The sequence below is a fragment of the Entelurus aequoreus genome, linkage group LG10, assembly GCF_033978785.1.
Source record: "Entelurus aequoreus isolate RoL-2023_Sb linkage group LG10, RoL_Eaeq_v1.1, whole genome shotgun sequence".
NCBI classification, from domain to species: Eukaryota; Metazoa; Chordata; class Actinopteri; order Syngnathiformes; family Syngnathidae; genus Entelurus; species Entelurus aequoreus.
Window position 1 is genome coordinate 61,725,071 of NC_084740.1, and position 16,840 is coordinate 61,741,910.

General features: G+C 37.5%; 1 protein-coding gene across 1 annotated transcript; it reads left to right on the top strand.

The window, feature by feature from the left end:
* Positions 1 to 304: 304 nt before the first annotated feature.
* Positions 305 to 11,598, top strand: LOC133658048 (vesicle transport protein GOT1B). Its single transcript, XM_062059659.1, has 5 exons — positions 305 to 500; positions 7,725 to 7,816; positions 7,902 to 8,080; positions 8,159 to 8,240; positions 11,154 to 11,598. The coding sequence occupies exons 1-5, from the start codon at positions 476 to 478 to the stop codon at positions 11,190 to 11,192; spliced, it is 417 nt and encodes a 138-aa protein (XP_061915643.1). The 5' UTR covers positions 305 to 475; the 3' UTR covers positions 11,193 to 11,598.
* Positions 11,599 to 16,840: the final 5,242 nt, after the last annotated feature.

A 16,840-nucleotide genomic window follows, 5' to 3' on the forward strand; every position in this document is an offset into this window, starting at 1 on the left:
ATTTACATAAATACCTAAATATACAGGTTATATTTCAGTACAATATGTTTAGAAAGAACGGCTGACGTCATAGTTTGACGCATGCCCAGTTGTACACGCATGCGCCAAACATAAGCGCGACGCACTCTCACTTTGCCTGCTCGTCCGCTATGTTGCAAAAGCACACCACAAGGCACTAATCACTAATGAAAAGCTTCAATCGCATTTAAAAATGTGGTTTTAATTCATATATTCAACCAAGTCCAGTTACACAACATAACATTACACACACAGCATGTATTTAACAACATTTGAGGATACAAAATGAGAGTGGGGCAGCATGCGTGAATAGACGATCTCAGAGAGGAGGACGTGGCGTACTCGCTAGCATAGCGTCTCTTCACACCCCGCCGAGGAAGCAACAGTTTAGTCAAACAGCCGTAGGGTTATTGTTGTTACAACAAGTACGAAGCTACACCCCCAGGCCGCCGCCGACATGATTTCACTCACGGACTCGCAAAGTAAGAGCCGCCCCGACTTTGGTTCTCTAAGTGTTTTGTATTTGTGCTAAAAAAGCCGGTTTGGCGACAGTGTTTTGTATGGAGCTAGGTGCTCAAACGCGATTGGCTGAGAGGCATCGTGACGTCTTCATAAAAGCGGAAGTGGAAAGGCTACAACATTGTTTTTGCTGTGACGCGAAAAATTGGGCCGCCATCTTGAAGTGGTGATGAGGGGCCGGCGAGCAGCCTAAACTGACAGTTGACAAGTAGAAAACAAAGATTCTAAACTGACAGTTGACAAGTAGAAACCAAAGATTCTAAACTGACAGTTGACAGGTAAAAAACAAAGATGCTAAACTGACAGTTGACAGGTAGAAAACAAAGATCATAAACTGACAGTTGCCAGGTAGAAAACAAAGATGCTAAACTGACAGTTGACAGGTAGAAAACAAAGATCATAAACTGACAGTTGCCAGGTAGAAAACAAAGATGCTAAACTGACAGTTGACAGGTAGAAAACAAAGATGCTAAACTGACAGTTGACAGGTAGAAAACAAAGATGCTAAACTGACAGTTGACGGGTAGAAAACAAAGATACTAAACTGACAGTTGACGGGTAGAAAACAAAGATGCTAACCCGACAGTTGACGGGTAGAAAACAAAGATGCTAAACTGACAGTTGATGGGTAGAAAACAAAGATGCTAACCCGACAGTTGACGGGTAGAAAACAAAGATGCTAAACTGACACTTGACGGGTAGAAAACAAAGATGTTAAACTGACAGTTGACGGGTAAATAACAAAGATGCTAAACTGACAGTCAACGGGTAGAAAACAAAGATGCTAAACTGACAGTTGACGGGTAGAAAACAAAGATGTTAAACTGACAGTTGACATGTAGAAAACAAAGATGCTAAACTGACAGTTGACAGGTAGAAAACAAAGATGCTAAACTGACAGTTGACAGGTAGAAAACAAAGATGCTAAACTGACAGTTGACAGGTAGAAAACAAAGATGCTAAACTGACAGTTGACGGGTAGAAAACAAAGATGCTAAACTGACAGTTGACGGGTAGAAAACAAAGATGCTAAACTGACAGTTGACATGTAGAAAACAAAGATGCTAAACTGACAGTTGACGGGTAGAAAACAAAGATGCTAAACTGACAGTTGACATGTAGAAAACAAAGATGCTAAACTGACAGTTGACGGGTAGAAAACAAAGATGCTAAACTGACAGTTGACAGGTAGAAAAGAAAGATGCTAAACTGACAGTTGACGGGTAGAAAAGAAAGATGCTAAACTGACAGTTGACGGGTAAAAAACAAAGATGCTAAACTGACAGTTGACAGGTAGAAAACAAATATGCTAAACTGACAGTTGACAGGTAGAAAACAAAGATGCTAAACTGACAGTTGACAGGTAGAAAACAAAGATGCTAAACTGATAGTTGACAGGTAGAAAACAAAGATGCTAAACTGACAGTTGACGGGTAGAAAACAAAGATGCTAAACTGACAGTTGACAGGTAGAAAACAAATATGCTAAACTGACAGTTGACAGGTAGAAAACAAAGATGCAAAACTGACAGTTGACAGGTAGAAAACAAAGATGCTAAACTGACAGTTGACGGGTAGAAAACAAAGATGCTAAACTGACAGTTGACGGGTAGAAAACAAAGATGCTAAACTGACAGTTGACAGGTAGAAAACAAAGATGCTAAACTGACAGTTGACGGGTAGAAAACAAAGATGCTAAACTGACAGTTGACATGTACAAAACAAAGATGCTAAACTGACAGTTGACAGGTAGAAAACAAAGATGCTAAACTGACAGTTGACAGGTAGAAAACAAAGATGCTAAACTGACAGTTGACAGGTAGAAAACAAAGATGCTAAACTGACAGTTGACGGGTAGAAAACAAAGATGCTAAACTGACAGTTGACGGGTAGAAAACAAAGATGCTAAACTGACAGTTGACAGGTAGAAAACAAAGATGCTAAACTGACAGTTGACGGGTAGAAAACAAAGATGCTAAACTGACAGTTGACATGTAGAAAACAAAGATGCTAAACTGACAGTTGACAGGTAGAAAACAAAGATGCTAAACTGACAGTTGACAGGTAGAAAACAAAGATGCTAAACTGACAGTTGACGGGTAGAAAACAAAGATGCTAAACTGACAGTTGACATGTAGAAAACAAAGATGCTAAACTGACAGTTGACAGGTAGAAAACAAAGATGCTAAACTGACAGTTGACAGGTAGAAAACAAAGATGCTAAACTGATAGTTGACAGGTAGAAAACAAAGATGCTAAACTGACAGTTGACGGGTAGAAAACAAAGATGCTAAACTGACAGTTGACAGGTAGAAAACAAAGATGCTTAACTGACAGTTGACGGGTAGAAAACAAAGATGCTAAACTGACAGTTGACAGGTAGAAAACAAAGATGCTAAACTGACAGTTGACGGGTAGAAAACAAAGATGCTAAACTGACAGTTGACGGGTAGAAAACAAAGATGCTAAACTGACAGTTGACAGGTAGAAAACAAAGATGCTAAACTGACAGTTGACGGGTAGAAAACAAAGATGCTAAACTGACAGTTGACATGTAGAAAAAAAAGATGCTAAACTGACAGTTGACAGGTAGAAAACAAAGATGCTAAACTGACAGTTGACAGGTAGAAAACAAAGATGCTAAACTGATAGTTGACAGGTAGAAAACAAAGATGCTAAACTGACAGTTGACGGGTAGAAAACAAAGATGCTAAACTGACAGTTGACGGGTAGAAAACAAAGATGCTAAACTGACAGTTGACGGGTAGAAAACAAAGATGGTAAACTGACAGTTGACGGGTAGAAAACAAAGATGGTAAACTGACAGTTGACGGGTAGAAAACAAAGATGCTAAACTGACAGTTGACATGTAGAAAACAAAGATGCTAAACTGACAGTTGACAGGTAGAAAACAAAGATGCTAAACTGACAGTTGACAGGTAGAAAACAAAGATGCTAAACTGATAGTTGACAAGTAGAAAACAAAGATGCTAAACTGACAGTTGACAGGTAGAAAACAAAGATGCTTAACTGACAGTTGACGGGTAGAAAACAAAGATGCTAAACTGACAGTTGACAGGTAGAAAACAAAGATGCTAAACTGACAGTTGACGGGTAGAAAACAAAGATGCTAAACTGATAGTTGACATGTAGAAAACAAAGATGCTAAACTGACAGTTGACAGGTAGAAAACAAAGATGCTAAACTGACAGTTGACGGGTAGAAAACAAAGATGCTAAACTGACAGTTGACGGGTAGAAAACAAAGATGCTAAACTGACAGTTGACAGGTAGAAAACAAAGATGCTAAACTGACAGTTGACGGGTAGAAAACAAAGATGCTAAACTGACAGTTGACATGTAGAAAACAAAGGTGCTAAACTGACAGTTGACAGGTAGAAAACAAAGATGCTAAACTGACAGTTGACAGGTAGAAAACAAAGATGCTAAACTGATAGTTGACAGGTAGAAAACAAAGATGCTAAACTGACAGTTGACGGGTAGAAAACAAAGATGCTAAACTGACAGTTGACGGGTAGAAAACAAAGATGGTAAACTGACAGTTGACGGGTAGAAAACAAAGATGCTAAACTGACAGTTGACAGGTAGAAAACAAAGATGGTAAACTGACAGTTGACGGGTAGAAAACAAAGATGCTAAACTGACAGTTGACATGTAGAAAACAAATATGCTAAACTGACAGTTGACAGGTAGAAAACAAAGATGCTAAACTGACAGTTGACAGGTAGAAAACAAAGATGCTAAACTGATAGTTGACAGGTAGAAAACAAAGATGCTAAACTGACAGTTGACGGGTAGAAAACAAAGATGCTAAACTGACAGTTGACAGGTAGAAAACAAAGATGCTAAACTGACAGTTGACAGGTAGAAAACAAAGATGCTAAACTGATAGTTGACAGGTAGAAAACAAAGATGCTAAACTGACAGTTGACGGGTAGAAAACAAAGATGCTAAACTGACAGTTGACAGGTAGAAAACAAAGATGCTAAACTGACAGTTGACAGGTAGAAAACAAAGATCCTAAACTGACAGTTGCCAGGTAGAAAACAAAGATGCTAAACTGACAGTTGACAGGTAGAAAACAAAGATGCTAAACTGACAGTTGACGGGTAGAAAACAAAGATGCTAAACTGACAGTTGACGGGTAGAAAACAAAGATGCTAAACTGACAGTTGACGGGTAGAAAACAAAGATGCTAACCCGACAGTTGACGGGTAGAAAACAAAGATGCTAAACTGACAGTTGACAGGTAGAAAACAAAGATGCTAAACTGACAGTTGACGGGTAGAAAACAAAGATGCTAAACTGACAGTTGACAGGTAGAAAACAAAGATGCTAAACTGACAGTTGACGGGTAGAAAACAAAGATGCTAAACTGACAGTTGACAGGTAGAAAACAAAGATGCTAAACTGACAGTTGACGGGTAGAAAACAAAGATGCTAAACTGACAGTTGACGGGTAGAAAACAAAGATGCTAAACTGACAGTTGACGGGTAGAAAACAAAGATGCTAAACTGACAGTTGACGGGTAGAAAACAAAGATGCTAAACTGACGGTTGACGGGTAAAAAACAAAGATGCTAAACTGACAGTTGACAGGTAGAAAACAAATATGCTAAACTGACAGTTGACAGGTAGAAAACAAAGATGCTAAACTGACAGTTGACAGGTAGAAAACAAAGATGCTAAACTGATAGTTGACAGGTAGAAAACAAAGATGCTAAACTGACAGTTGACAGGTAGAAAACAAAGATGCTAAACTGACAGTTGACAGGTAGAAAACAAAGATGGTGTTGAGCGTTTTCCTGCTCAAATGAGCGGACTGTTGAAAATAGGAATCAGGGGATTATTTTTCACTAGTAAGATTTAACATTAACGTACTATTGGTTGTATTTTGTGAAAATAATATTACTATATTATTATAGTTCTCTGCAAACCTATGGTGGCATCATGCCTTCAGTGTGCATATTGTATATAGTTCTCTGCAAACCTATGAAATGTTCTATTTTGTCTTCATTATTTTGTCTAAATGCACCAGAATGCTTCATTTGTTTGTGAAAATCACTTAGAAATCTTCTGGGGGAGGATGACGCCCCTACAGGGGTTTGCTTTACAAACTTTCAGCCCCACCTAAAACAAAATTCACCAGCCGCCACTGATTATGATGCATTCTCATTTCAGGCAAAGTATAAGACAATACTTTCTTAACAGTATAATTGTAACCAGGAATAAGTCTTCAAGTAACAATATTCAAATACTAACATTATTGGATAAGACAGAATTTGGTTTTATTCTGAATCCAGTGAAACAGATTGGTGGTTTTAGCTGATATAAAGACTTTCAGGTGTTTATATATGTTTATGTTTTAAGTATTTGGCAGATGCTTTTATCCAAAGCGACATACATAAAAGATACATATAAAACAATCAGTGTAAACATGATCATTTAAGGGAAGAATGTAATACAAAATATCAATACAAAGTGTCAAGACAGAATAAACTCTCTGCTGCTGCAGCAACAGAGATACAGTCTATAAGATATTAGATATCTAATGTATTCATACATTGTTTATGTAGGATATACGCATGTATATACAGTATAACCTAATCATATTGTTTCTTCAACTTAAAAATAGCTGACCGTTTTTTCCCCCTTCTTTAGGATTATATTCCCAGTTTTGATCTGGGACGTCTGGTCACTTATAGCATATAAGAATATTCCATTACTGTTAAGCAAACTATGAATAATAAAACATGTGTCCTTTATCATAGCTACACGTATGACCAAAAAAAGCGTGTGAAAATCAGTGGTATTCAGTGAGGTAAGATGAATTAAATGCGCTGACAGTTCATTGCTCCTGCCAAATGAATTGCACTGATCACCACTCCAAGATGGCGGCCCCGCGTCTCGTCAGCGCCAGTAGGCAGTAGCGCTCCATGCTGCGTACCCTTAGAACAGGGGTGGGCAATTAATTTTTACCGGGGGCCGCATGAGCAACCCGAGCACTGCTGGAGGGCCACATCGACAATATTTCAATTAAATTTTGCTCAATATTATTTTTGATATATACCGTAAGATAAATAATAATAATAATAATAATAATAATTAATAATAATAGTAATACTTCAACATAGTGTGTGTAACAGCATTCCATGACTAATATAAATAAATTAACATTAATAATAAATGACAGTAAAATAAGCACACGTATGACTGAGGAGTCATAGTGTAACTTTGTGTGGTGTTTGAGTTGTCCGACTTTTTGTGTGGCCATAAACGCACCAGTGGTTTAGTGCTATGCGTGTTGGTGACAGATGACAAGTTGGTTTTGGCCTGGTTTGTACGGCAGAAAATGACTAGTTTTTCGAGATAGAATTGTTTTACTCATGTTTTTGGTGTGGTTATGGCCGAATATAAACAGTTTTGCTCAATAAATTGATCGATATAATTCCTGTCCTCGAAGCATCTCGATAGACGTTACAATAATTGAACGGTGTTCAATTGAACGGTGTTGACGAACACCGTTAGGGCCGCTTGTTGTCACTGTCACTCAAAGTTGCATTGCAAAATTACATAGAATAAATATGTTTATTTTGTTTAGAATTCAGATGGGATTTGATTTGGTGCGCGGCATATATTTGCTGCGCGCAGCGGACGCTTGAGCAGTGCGCAATTGCGCAGGCACGCACCTTAGAGGGAACGTTGCTTGGCAGTCCATGTCTTGTTGAAAACACGCCATTCTTCATCAACTTTTCTCTTTTTAGCGTCTCGGGTGTAAACCGTGCATCACTTGTCGCTACATGTGCACCTTCACTCGCAGGTTACACACGGACACACGCCCATAAATAATACTTTTCAAAATAAAAGCAGCACAGTTGTATTGCCTCACGCGGGCCGGACAGGGACGCACAAAGGGCCGGATGCGGCCCGCGGGCCGCAGAATGCCCAGGTCTGCCTTAGAAGATGTCTATGGTTTTTGTTGTACATTTGAAAATAACTTAGGTTATATTTTCCCTCATTAGTTGTATGTGATGTATGATATTGTATACATGTTCCACTTCAAACATAACCGTATGTCAACATGCACAATAAGCGTGTTTTTGCTGTTTCTGCAGAGCATTTCCTTAACATTTGTGTTCATTTTTGATCATGTTTTTATTTCCTGCAGAAATTGGAATGGGGCTGACAGGATTTGGCGTATTTTTCCTCTTCTTCGGGATGATGCTCTTCTTCGACAAAGCCCTCCTGGCCATTGGAAATGTGAGACGGCCAAAAGTTTCCTCACAAAGTGGGAAAGTGAAACATTTGGCTCATCTTCTGTGTCCGCTGTTGTCGTGCGTTTCAGATTCTGTTCGTCTCAGGGTTGTCCTTTGTCATCGGCCTGGAGAGAACCGTCAGATTCTTCTTCCAAAGACATAAAGCCAAAGCCACCAGCTTCTTTCTGGGAGGAGTGTTAGTGGTTCTGATAGGCTGGCCCATCATCGGTGTCATTCTGGAGATATATGGATTTTTCCTCTTATTTAGGTCAGCTCGAAGGAAAACTTGTCATGGATTTTTTTGCCTTTTGTGTTTGCTAACTCTTGTCATTTGATGTGTCAACAGGGGATTCTTCCCGGTTGCGGTGGGCTTCATCAGAAGAATACCACTGCTTGGCTCCTTGCTCAGCTTACCAGGAATCAGAAATGTAAGTATGGACTTCACTGTGACCTTCACTCTTACTTTTAAACAACCCGCTTAAGTGTGTTCCAGAGTCAAACTGTCAACTTCATGTGTTATAGCGTGGATAGCATTATCCACTGTTATCAAAAGAAGTAATAATATTTGAACTGCCATGACAAAGGCGTGCCTCACGGGTCAATGATTTGAAACTTTCTTTATAGTGACGCAAGTGTAAAAAGAAGTGAACCACTAAACAACTTTAAAAGCAGCAATACACCTACTTTGATCATGTGTCTTTTGTGCAACCTTTGAGACTTTTCTTTGCTGAATACTTTGGCCCATACATGCGGAATTCTGCCAAACAAGTAACACTACATTCAGGTTAATATACTGTACATACATACATACATACATACATACATACATACATACATACATACATACGTGCACACATTGGTACTTACCTACATACAGAGGTACATATGCTCCCACATCCACATCTGTACAAACATACATATACACATACTGTACATATATATTCACTGTACATACATATATACATACTGTACATATACATTCACTGTACAAATATACATATACACATACTGTACATATACATTCACTGTACAAACATACATATACACATACTGTACATATACATTCACTGTACAAACACACATATACACATACTGTACATATACATTCACTGTACAAACATACATATACTGTACATATACATTCACTGTACAAACATACATATACACATACATGTACATATACATTCACTGTGGGGGCGTGGCTATGGGCGTGGCCACCATGACATCATCGAGTAATTTGCATAATTTACTACAATGATATGATTTTCTCTAAAAAGGCTCAAAAAATGTATACTTACTAATTAATAATAACAGTTTTGTTTTAAACGTCCATCCATCCATTTTACAATATCATTACAACACTTTATGTACATATTTATATACAGATTTGAACAATAAGTTATTCACTAAAATATATTTATTAATTGTGGTTCTTACAAAAAATATATCTTATAAAATATAAAAGCTAAAATGTCTCTTTAAAGCTCTGCCCCTTTAATTAGTGCATACTAAATAATTTAACTTTAGCCTACTACTACAACCATATTATTTACCAGCAACATAAAGTGAAACAGAGGCAGAGGTGTCCTGCCACAGTCAGTAACAAATAAACAGAAAACAGTAGTGGTCAAATACAAATAAGGCAACAAGAGAAGTATCCTACACTTCTCTTTTGTAAAGTAAATGTGAACAGCCTATATGGGCATCTACATCAACTATATGATTTGCCTGAGAAGCTTGACAGGACAAAAAAAAAAAAAAAAAAATTTACTTTTTTTTTTTTTTTTTTTTTAAATTTGTGGCGGACGTAATTCTTTCGTGGCGGGCCGCCACAAATAAATGAATGTGTGGGAAACACTGGCATATCCTTATTTGTAGATGTTGTTCTGTTGTTGTTTGTTGTTGTCTCTCAGTCTTATCCCCCTCTGTCCTCTTTTTCTTCTTTCTATCCCCTCCTGCACCAAGTAATAATATCAATGCATGTAATAAAGTCAAATACAAATAAGACAACAAGAGAAGTATCCCACACTTTTCTTGTGTAAAGTCAATGTGTAGAGCAGATATATTGTAGATCAGGGGTCACCAACGCGGTGCCCGCGGGCACCAGGTAGCCCGTAAGGACCAGATGAGTAGCCCGCTGGCCTGTTCTAAAAATAGCTCAAATAGCAGCACTTACCAGTGAGCTGCCTCTATTTTTTAAATTGTATTTATTTACTAGCAAGCTGGTCTCGTTTTCCCCGACATTTTTAATTCTAAAAGAGACAAAACTCAAATAGAATTTGAAAATCCAAGAAAATATTTTAAAGACTTGGTCTTCACTTGTTTAAATAAATTCATTAATTTTTTTTACTTTGCTTCTTATAACTTTCAGAAAGACAATTTTAGAGAAAAAATACAACCTTAAAAATGATTTTTAGGATTTTTAAACACATATACCTTTTTACCTTTTAAATTCCTTCCTCTTCTTTCCTGACAATTTAAATCAATGTTCAAGTAAAAAAATGTTTTATTATTGTAAAGAATAATAAATACATTTTAATGTAATTTTTCATTTTAGCTTCTGTTTTTTCGACGAAGAATATTTGTGAAATATTTCTTCAAACTTATTACGATTAAAATTCAAAACAATTATTCTGGCAAATCTAGAAAATCTGTAGAATCAAATTTAAATCTTATTTCAAAGTCTTTTGAATATCTTTTAAAATTTTTGTTCTGGAAAATCTAGAAGAAATAATGATTTGTCTTTGTTAGAAATATAGCTTGGTCTAATTTGTTATATATTCTAACAAAGTGCAGATTGGATGTTAACCTATTTAAAACATGTCATCAAAATTCTAAAATTAATCTTTATCAGGAAAAATTACTAATTATGTTCCATAAATTCTTTTTTTAATTTTTTCAAATAGATGCAAATTAGCTAGTTTTTCTCTTCTTTTTTTCGGTTGAATTTTGAATTTTAAAGAGTCGAAATTGAAGATAAACTATGTTTCAAAATTTAATTGTCATTTTTTTCGTGTTTTCTCCTCTTTTAAACCGTTCAATTAAGTGTACATATCATTAATTATTAATAATAACATAGAGTTAAAGGTAAATTGAGCAAATTGGCTATTTCTGGCAATTTATTTAAGTGTGTATCAAACTGGTAGCCCTTCGCATTAATCACTACCCAAGAAGTAGCTCTTGCTTTCAAAAAGGTTGGTGACCCCTGTTGTAGATCAACTATATGATTAGTCTGAGTGGCTGGAAAGGACAAAAAAAATTCTACCTTGCAGCCACAATAAATACAAATGAATGCATTGAGATTTGTTTACGTTTTTGTTGACTCTTTTGTCTTCTTGCAGCTGGTGGATAAAATCGGCGAGAGCAACAACATGGTATAGCAGCAACTATTTTTTTAGTTTTTTATTTATCTTGTTCCCCCTCACTTGGTCATTGCCACTCCAGGACTGCGACTGAACCTACACAACACAAACTAGTGTTTACCCTTTTTTGAATTGTTTTCACCTGATGGATTTTGTCTGGCGTCCTGTCTGCCATTCATGGACTCGGGACCAATGGATCTTTTCAAAGAAGAGGTCCGGAACCCTCTAGGCATCCATGTTCACTTAGTCTCCCTCTGGGAAGTCACTGGAGTCATCTGAGTGAAATATCTTATCAATGTCGCATGTACAAAACTGCTTTTCATTGGCTCCTTGAGCTGAACTATGACTCTCCAACAAGCTGTCATTTTTGTAAGTGCTTACTTAAAGTGTCGTTTTAGAGAAATAAACATTTTTTACCTGCAAACCGTGAATTGGTCCATTCTAGGGTCAAACTAAACGTTTGAAGTCACATCAGGATCCAGTAGTAGTAGGTACAAGTACCTGGGAGTCCACGTGAACAGCACACTGGACTGGAAGGACAACAGCAAAGTTGTTATTTTTTGTATTTATTTTATTTTGTATTTTTTTTGTCATTAAAAAAAATACAATCATGTGTGCTTACGGACTGTATCCCTGCAGACTGTATTGATATATATTGATTAGGGCTGCAACTAACGATTAATTTGATAATCGATTAATCTGTCGATTATGACTTCGATTAATCGATTAATAATCGGATAAAAGAGACAAACTACATTTCTATCCTTTCCAGCATTTTATTGAAAAAAAACAGCATACTGGCACCATACTTATTTTGATTATTGTTTCTCAGCTGTTTGTACATGTTGCAGTTTATAAATAAAGGTTTATTTAACATTTTAAAAATTTTTAAAGCCTCTGCGCATGCGCATAGCATAGATCCAACGAATCGATGACTAAATTAATCGGCAACTATTTTTATAATCGATTTTAATCGATTAGTTGTTGCAGCCCTAATATTGATATATAATGTAGGAAGCAGGATATTAATAACAGAAAGAAACAACCCTTTTGTGTGATTGAGTGTAAATGGGGGAGGGAGGTTTTTTGGGTTAGTGCACTAATTGTAAGTGTATCTTGTGTTTTTTTATGTGGATTTATTAATAAAAACAAAACATTTGGTTTATTTTTTAAATTTTATTTCTTGTGCGACCCGGTACCAATCGATCCACGGCCCGGTGGTTGGGGACCACTGATGTAGACCACGTCCAGGAAACCCACAAAGTTGGCCACATTTGGACAAATGTATGATAAAACGTTCATTTGACTTGTTTACCATGTAAGCACAAATCTAAACTGGAATACACCTTTAAGAACACGTGATTGTGGCAGACATGTTTGCTACTCCAGTGTTTTTCAACCTTTTTGGAGCCAAGGCACATTTTGTGCGTTGAAAAAATGCGGAGGCACACCACCAGCAGACATCATTAAAAAACTAAAACTCAGTTGACAGTAAAAAGTCGTCGTCGCAATTGTTGGATATGACTTTAAAGCATAACCAAGCATGCATCTCTATAGCTCTTGTCTCAAAGTAGGTGTACTGTCACCACCTGTCACATCACACCCTGACTTATTTGGACTTGTTTGCTGTTTTCCTGTGTGTAGTGTTTTACTTCTTGTCTTGCGCTCCTATTTTGGTGGCTTTTTCTCTTGTTTTGGTATTTTCCTGTAGCAGTTTCATGTCTTCCTTTGAGCGATATTTCCCGCATCTACTTTGTTTTAGCAATCAAGAATATTGATGAGTAAAGTGCAAGTGAAGGACTAGTGGGGAGTTGAAGCGATTCAGATAGGGAAGATGCTGTGAGAGCCGGGGGTGACCTGATATTCAGCTGGGAATGACTACAACAGTAAATAAACACAAGACATATATATACTCTATTAGCCACAACACAACCAGGCTTATATTTAATATGCCACAAATTAATCCTGCATAAAAACACCTACGTGTTTGTCATGCTAGCTCCTAGCTCCTCTGCTAGCTCCTAGCTCCATAGAACACGCCAATACAATTCAAACAACTGCACAACACACACAATCACTCAGCCCAAAAGACCGTTCACCTAACCAAAGGTTCATAAAGCTTATATATTTAAACAAAGTAACATACGTGACGCGCACGTACGGTCAAGCGATCAAATGTTTAGAAGCCAAAGCTGCATACTCACGGTACCTGATATTCAGCTGGGAATGACTACAACAGTAAATAAACACAAGACATATATATACTCTATTAGCCACAACACAACCAGGCTTATATTTAATATACCACAAATTAATCCTGCTTAAAAACACCTACGCGTTTGTTATGCTAGCTCCTAGCTCCTCTGCTAGCTCCTAGCTCCATAGAACACGCCAATACAATTCAAACACCTGATCAACACACACAATCACTCAGCCCAAAAGACCGTTCACCTAACCCAAGGTTCATAAAGCTTATATATTTAAACAAAGTTACGCACGTGACGCGCACGTACGGTCAAGCGATCAAATGTTTGGAAGCCAAAGCTGCATACTCACGGTAGCACGTCTGCTTCTTTGTCATCCAAATCAAAGTAATCCTGGTAAGAGTCTGTGTTGTCCCAGTTCTCTACAGGCGTCTGTGTATCGAAGTCAAAAGTCCTCCTGGTTAGAGTCTCTGTTATCCGAGTTCTTCCATCTTGACTGCATCTTTCGGGAATGTAAACAAAGAAGCGCCGGCTGTGTACGTGTTGCCGCTGACTTCCCTCGCAAAATAGACGCTTCGCACCGACAACTTTCTTCTTTGCTTGCTCAGCTTCTTTCTCCATAATGCAATGAACATAATTGCAACAGATTCACCAACACAGATGTCCAGAATACTGTGGAATAATGACATGAAAACAGAGCTATTTCGTATTGACTTCAATGGTGTCCGAATACTTCCGTTTCAATGATTGACGTCACGCGCATACGTCATCCTCAGAGGCGTTTCGAACCGGAAGTTTAGCGGCAAATTTAAAATGTCACTTTATAAGTTAACCCGGCCGTATTGGCATGTGTTGCAATGTTAAGATTTCATCATTGATATATAAACTATCAGACTGCGTGGTCGCTAGTAGTGGCTTTCAGTAGGCCTTTAACATTTGTCCCGTGGGTAAGAAGCTATAAATCATTTAAATTTGAAAATAATGATTTTGCACATCGACAGTAAGTCTTTGCTGTCGTCCAGCATTCTGTTTGTGCTTACTTTGTAGCCAGTTCAGTTTTAGTTTGGTTCTGCATAGCCTTCCCTAAGCTTCAATGCCTTTTCTTAGGGGCACTCACCTTTTGTTTATTTTCGGTTTAAGCATTAGACACCTTTTTACCTGCACCCTGCCTCCCGCTGTTTCCGACATCTACAAAGCAAGTAGCTACCTGCTGCCACCTACTGATATGGAAGAGTATTACACGGTTACTCTGCCGACACTCAACAACAACACATCATTTGCAGACTATAATTACTGCTTTGCAAAAAATATATTTTTAACCCAAATAGGGGAAATTAGATCATCTCCCACGACACACCAGACTGTATCTCACGCCGCGGCACAGTGGTTGAAAAACACTGTACTACAGTCAGGGGCGTCACTAGCTTTTAAGGACAGGGGGGGGCTTAGCCCCCAGGAGATGCACAGGATGCGAGCGAACGTAGCGCACGAGCACAAAACTTCACAAACGGCTAACAAAGACTTAGAAATGATTCATTGTTATTATTATTATTTCAGTGGGTTTATTTTCAATGTGTGTTCAGTACAACAACAAACATGGGTTAGCACAGTGACATTTTGTTTACAGCATCAACAAGAAACAATGACTTGCATGATCCTTCAAGATACACTGAAACACAATGAAAGTCATGGCATTAGCCTCTATGTTATTACTTCACAACATAGAGGCTAATGCCACCACTTTAGCTCACAATACAATAATTGTTTGTTCACAAATATTTTGAAGTTGCACAGATTACATTTTGGGCACATATGTGACTAAAATGGTTGTAAATTCAAGCCCTGGAAATATTACTTAATTACTTGAATTAAAGTAATATCTGGATCGGGATCATTTGGCTTGTATATAATATATTTATATATATATATATTATGGCAAGCCGTTAAGGAAATTAAATATATATGGAAGTCTGAATAGAAATGAGAAACTTTTATATATACTGTAAATACGAAAGACTTAGAGTCCGTCTGCTGATCTGAAAAAGAGCCAAACCTGTCAAAGAGCTGAGGGACCATCTTCAAAGTGCAATGCTGAAACAAATAATGCAAACAATAAAATTTAACTTCCAGGGCTTGAGATTAACGTAGTCCCGTTGTAAAAAAAAATGCACGGGACGAAATTAAATGCTCTCCGGGACGATGGCTTTTAACCATTTTTTTCTTTTTCATTTTATGTTTTTATTCATTTTACATTTTATATTAAATGTCTTGGTTTTTCCACCCTCTGAAAATCCTATGAATAATTAACAAGCCATTCTATAATAATACAAAAGCTATTAATGCAACAATACAATAAAACAAATATATTTAATTATGTTTTTTCCATTATTTTAACAATAGGCTAATGTATATTACTTTATATAGATTGTACAAGAAACACAAAACTTAAAAACTAAATTATTTACAATTGCAGACACAAGGTTCTTGTTCTGCAGTGCTGTGTGCTAATGTGCTTCGTACACCTGCAGGACCGCAAGCAAGGTCGCAGAGAAAATGCGGACTGGATTTTGAGTGATGTGGGCATTTTCTATATGAACAAGTGGAATGGATTGGATAGCGACGCACTAAAGGGGCTCTCTACCTTACACTATGAAGTGAGGGGAAACTGAGTAAATAATGACAGTTTATATGATTATTTATTTAAACTCATATTCGGGCCACTTGATAATGAATATGTCGGCATGTATTTGTAAAAAAAAAAAAAAAAAATTTTTTATTTTTAACACCAAATTATTTAGGGGGCTTAAGAACATTTTAGGGGAGCTTGAGCCCCCCTAAAATAGGTCTAACAACGCCAATGACTACAGTGTAGTCTGTCAAAATGCTAACTGTCATTTTCATTGCTACTTTACAACAAGACAGTAGCTGACATTTTCTTCCACTCCTTATATTTTGACATTGAATCATTTTGAAACTTAAACAACAAGATTTTTGTTATTTCATGCTACAAACCACAAATGGCTATTCAGATAAAGGAAGTTAGTCTTTTTCCTGGAGTTCAAATCCCTTGCCCGCTAATCAGTATCGCCGCAGTGAATCCGATGCTTGAGCTGCGTGTTTTCCTCCCTGAAGGTTTAGTGTTTTAAAAGGTAAAGTAGCCTTTCAAAGCAGACATTAGCAGGAAAAGTACACCTAATTGGAGTAAATGAGAAGAGAGCATATTTGAAGTGAGCGGATATAGGTCATCAATAATCCCAGACGTCACGTTATTGATTTGTGTCCTTGTGGTGCAGCGCAGAGACGCCAGGACATGGAAATAAATTGTTTTTCTTCCGAATCAACGTAAAGGAGTGACCGCCACTCGCGCGGTCATGGTTAATAAGCAGCGGCGGCACCTGTCACTCATGTCACTTAATTGTGTCCTATGTGACGTCAGCGCCGTCCTGACCTGCTGTTTGTTTT

Bases quoted from the DNA above. Each gene is read 5' to 3' on its own strand.
- LOC133658048 (XM_062059659.1), top strand. From the start codon at position 476: ATGATTTCACTCACGGACTCGCAAA. The intron at 8,081-8,158 runs GTCAGCTCGAAG...ATGTGTCAACAG, and splicing joins GGATTTTTCCTCTTATTTAG to GGGATTCTTCCCGGTTGCGG. The intron at 8,241-11,153 runs GTAAGTATGGAC...GTCTTCTTGCAG, and splicing joins GCTTACCAGGAATCAGAAAT to CTGGTGGATAAAATCGGCGA.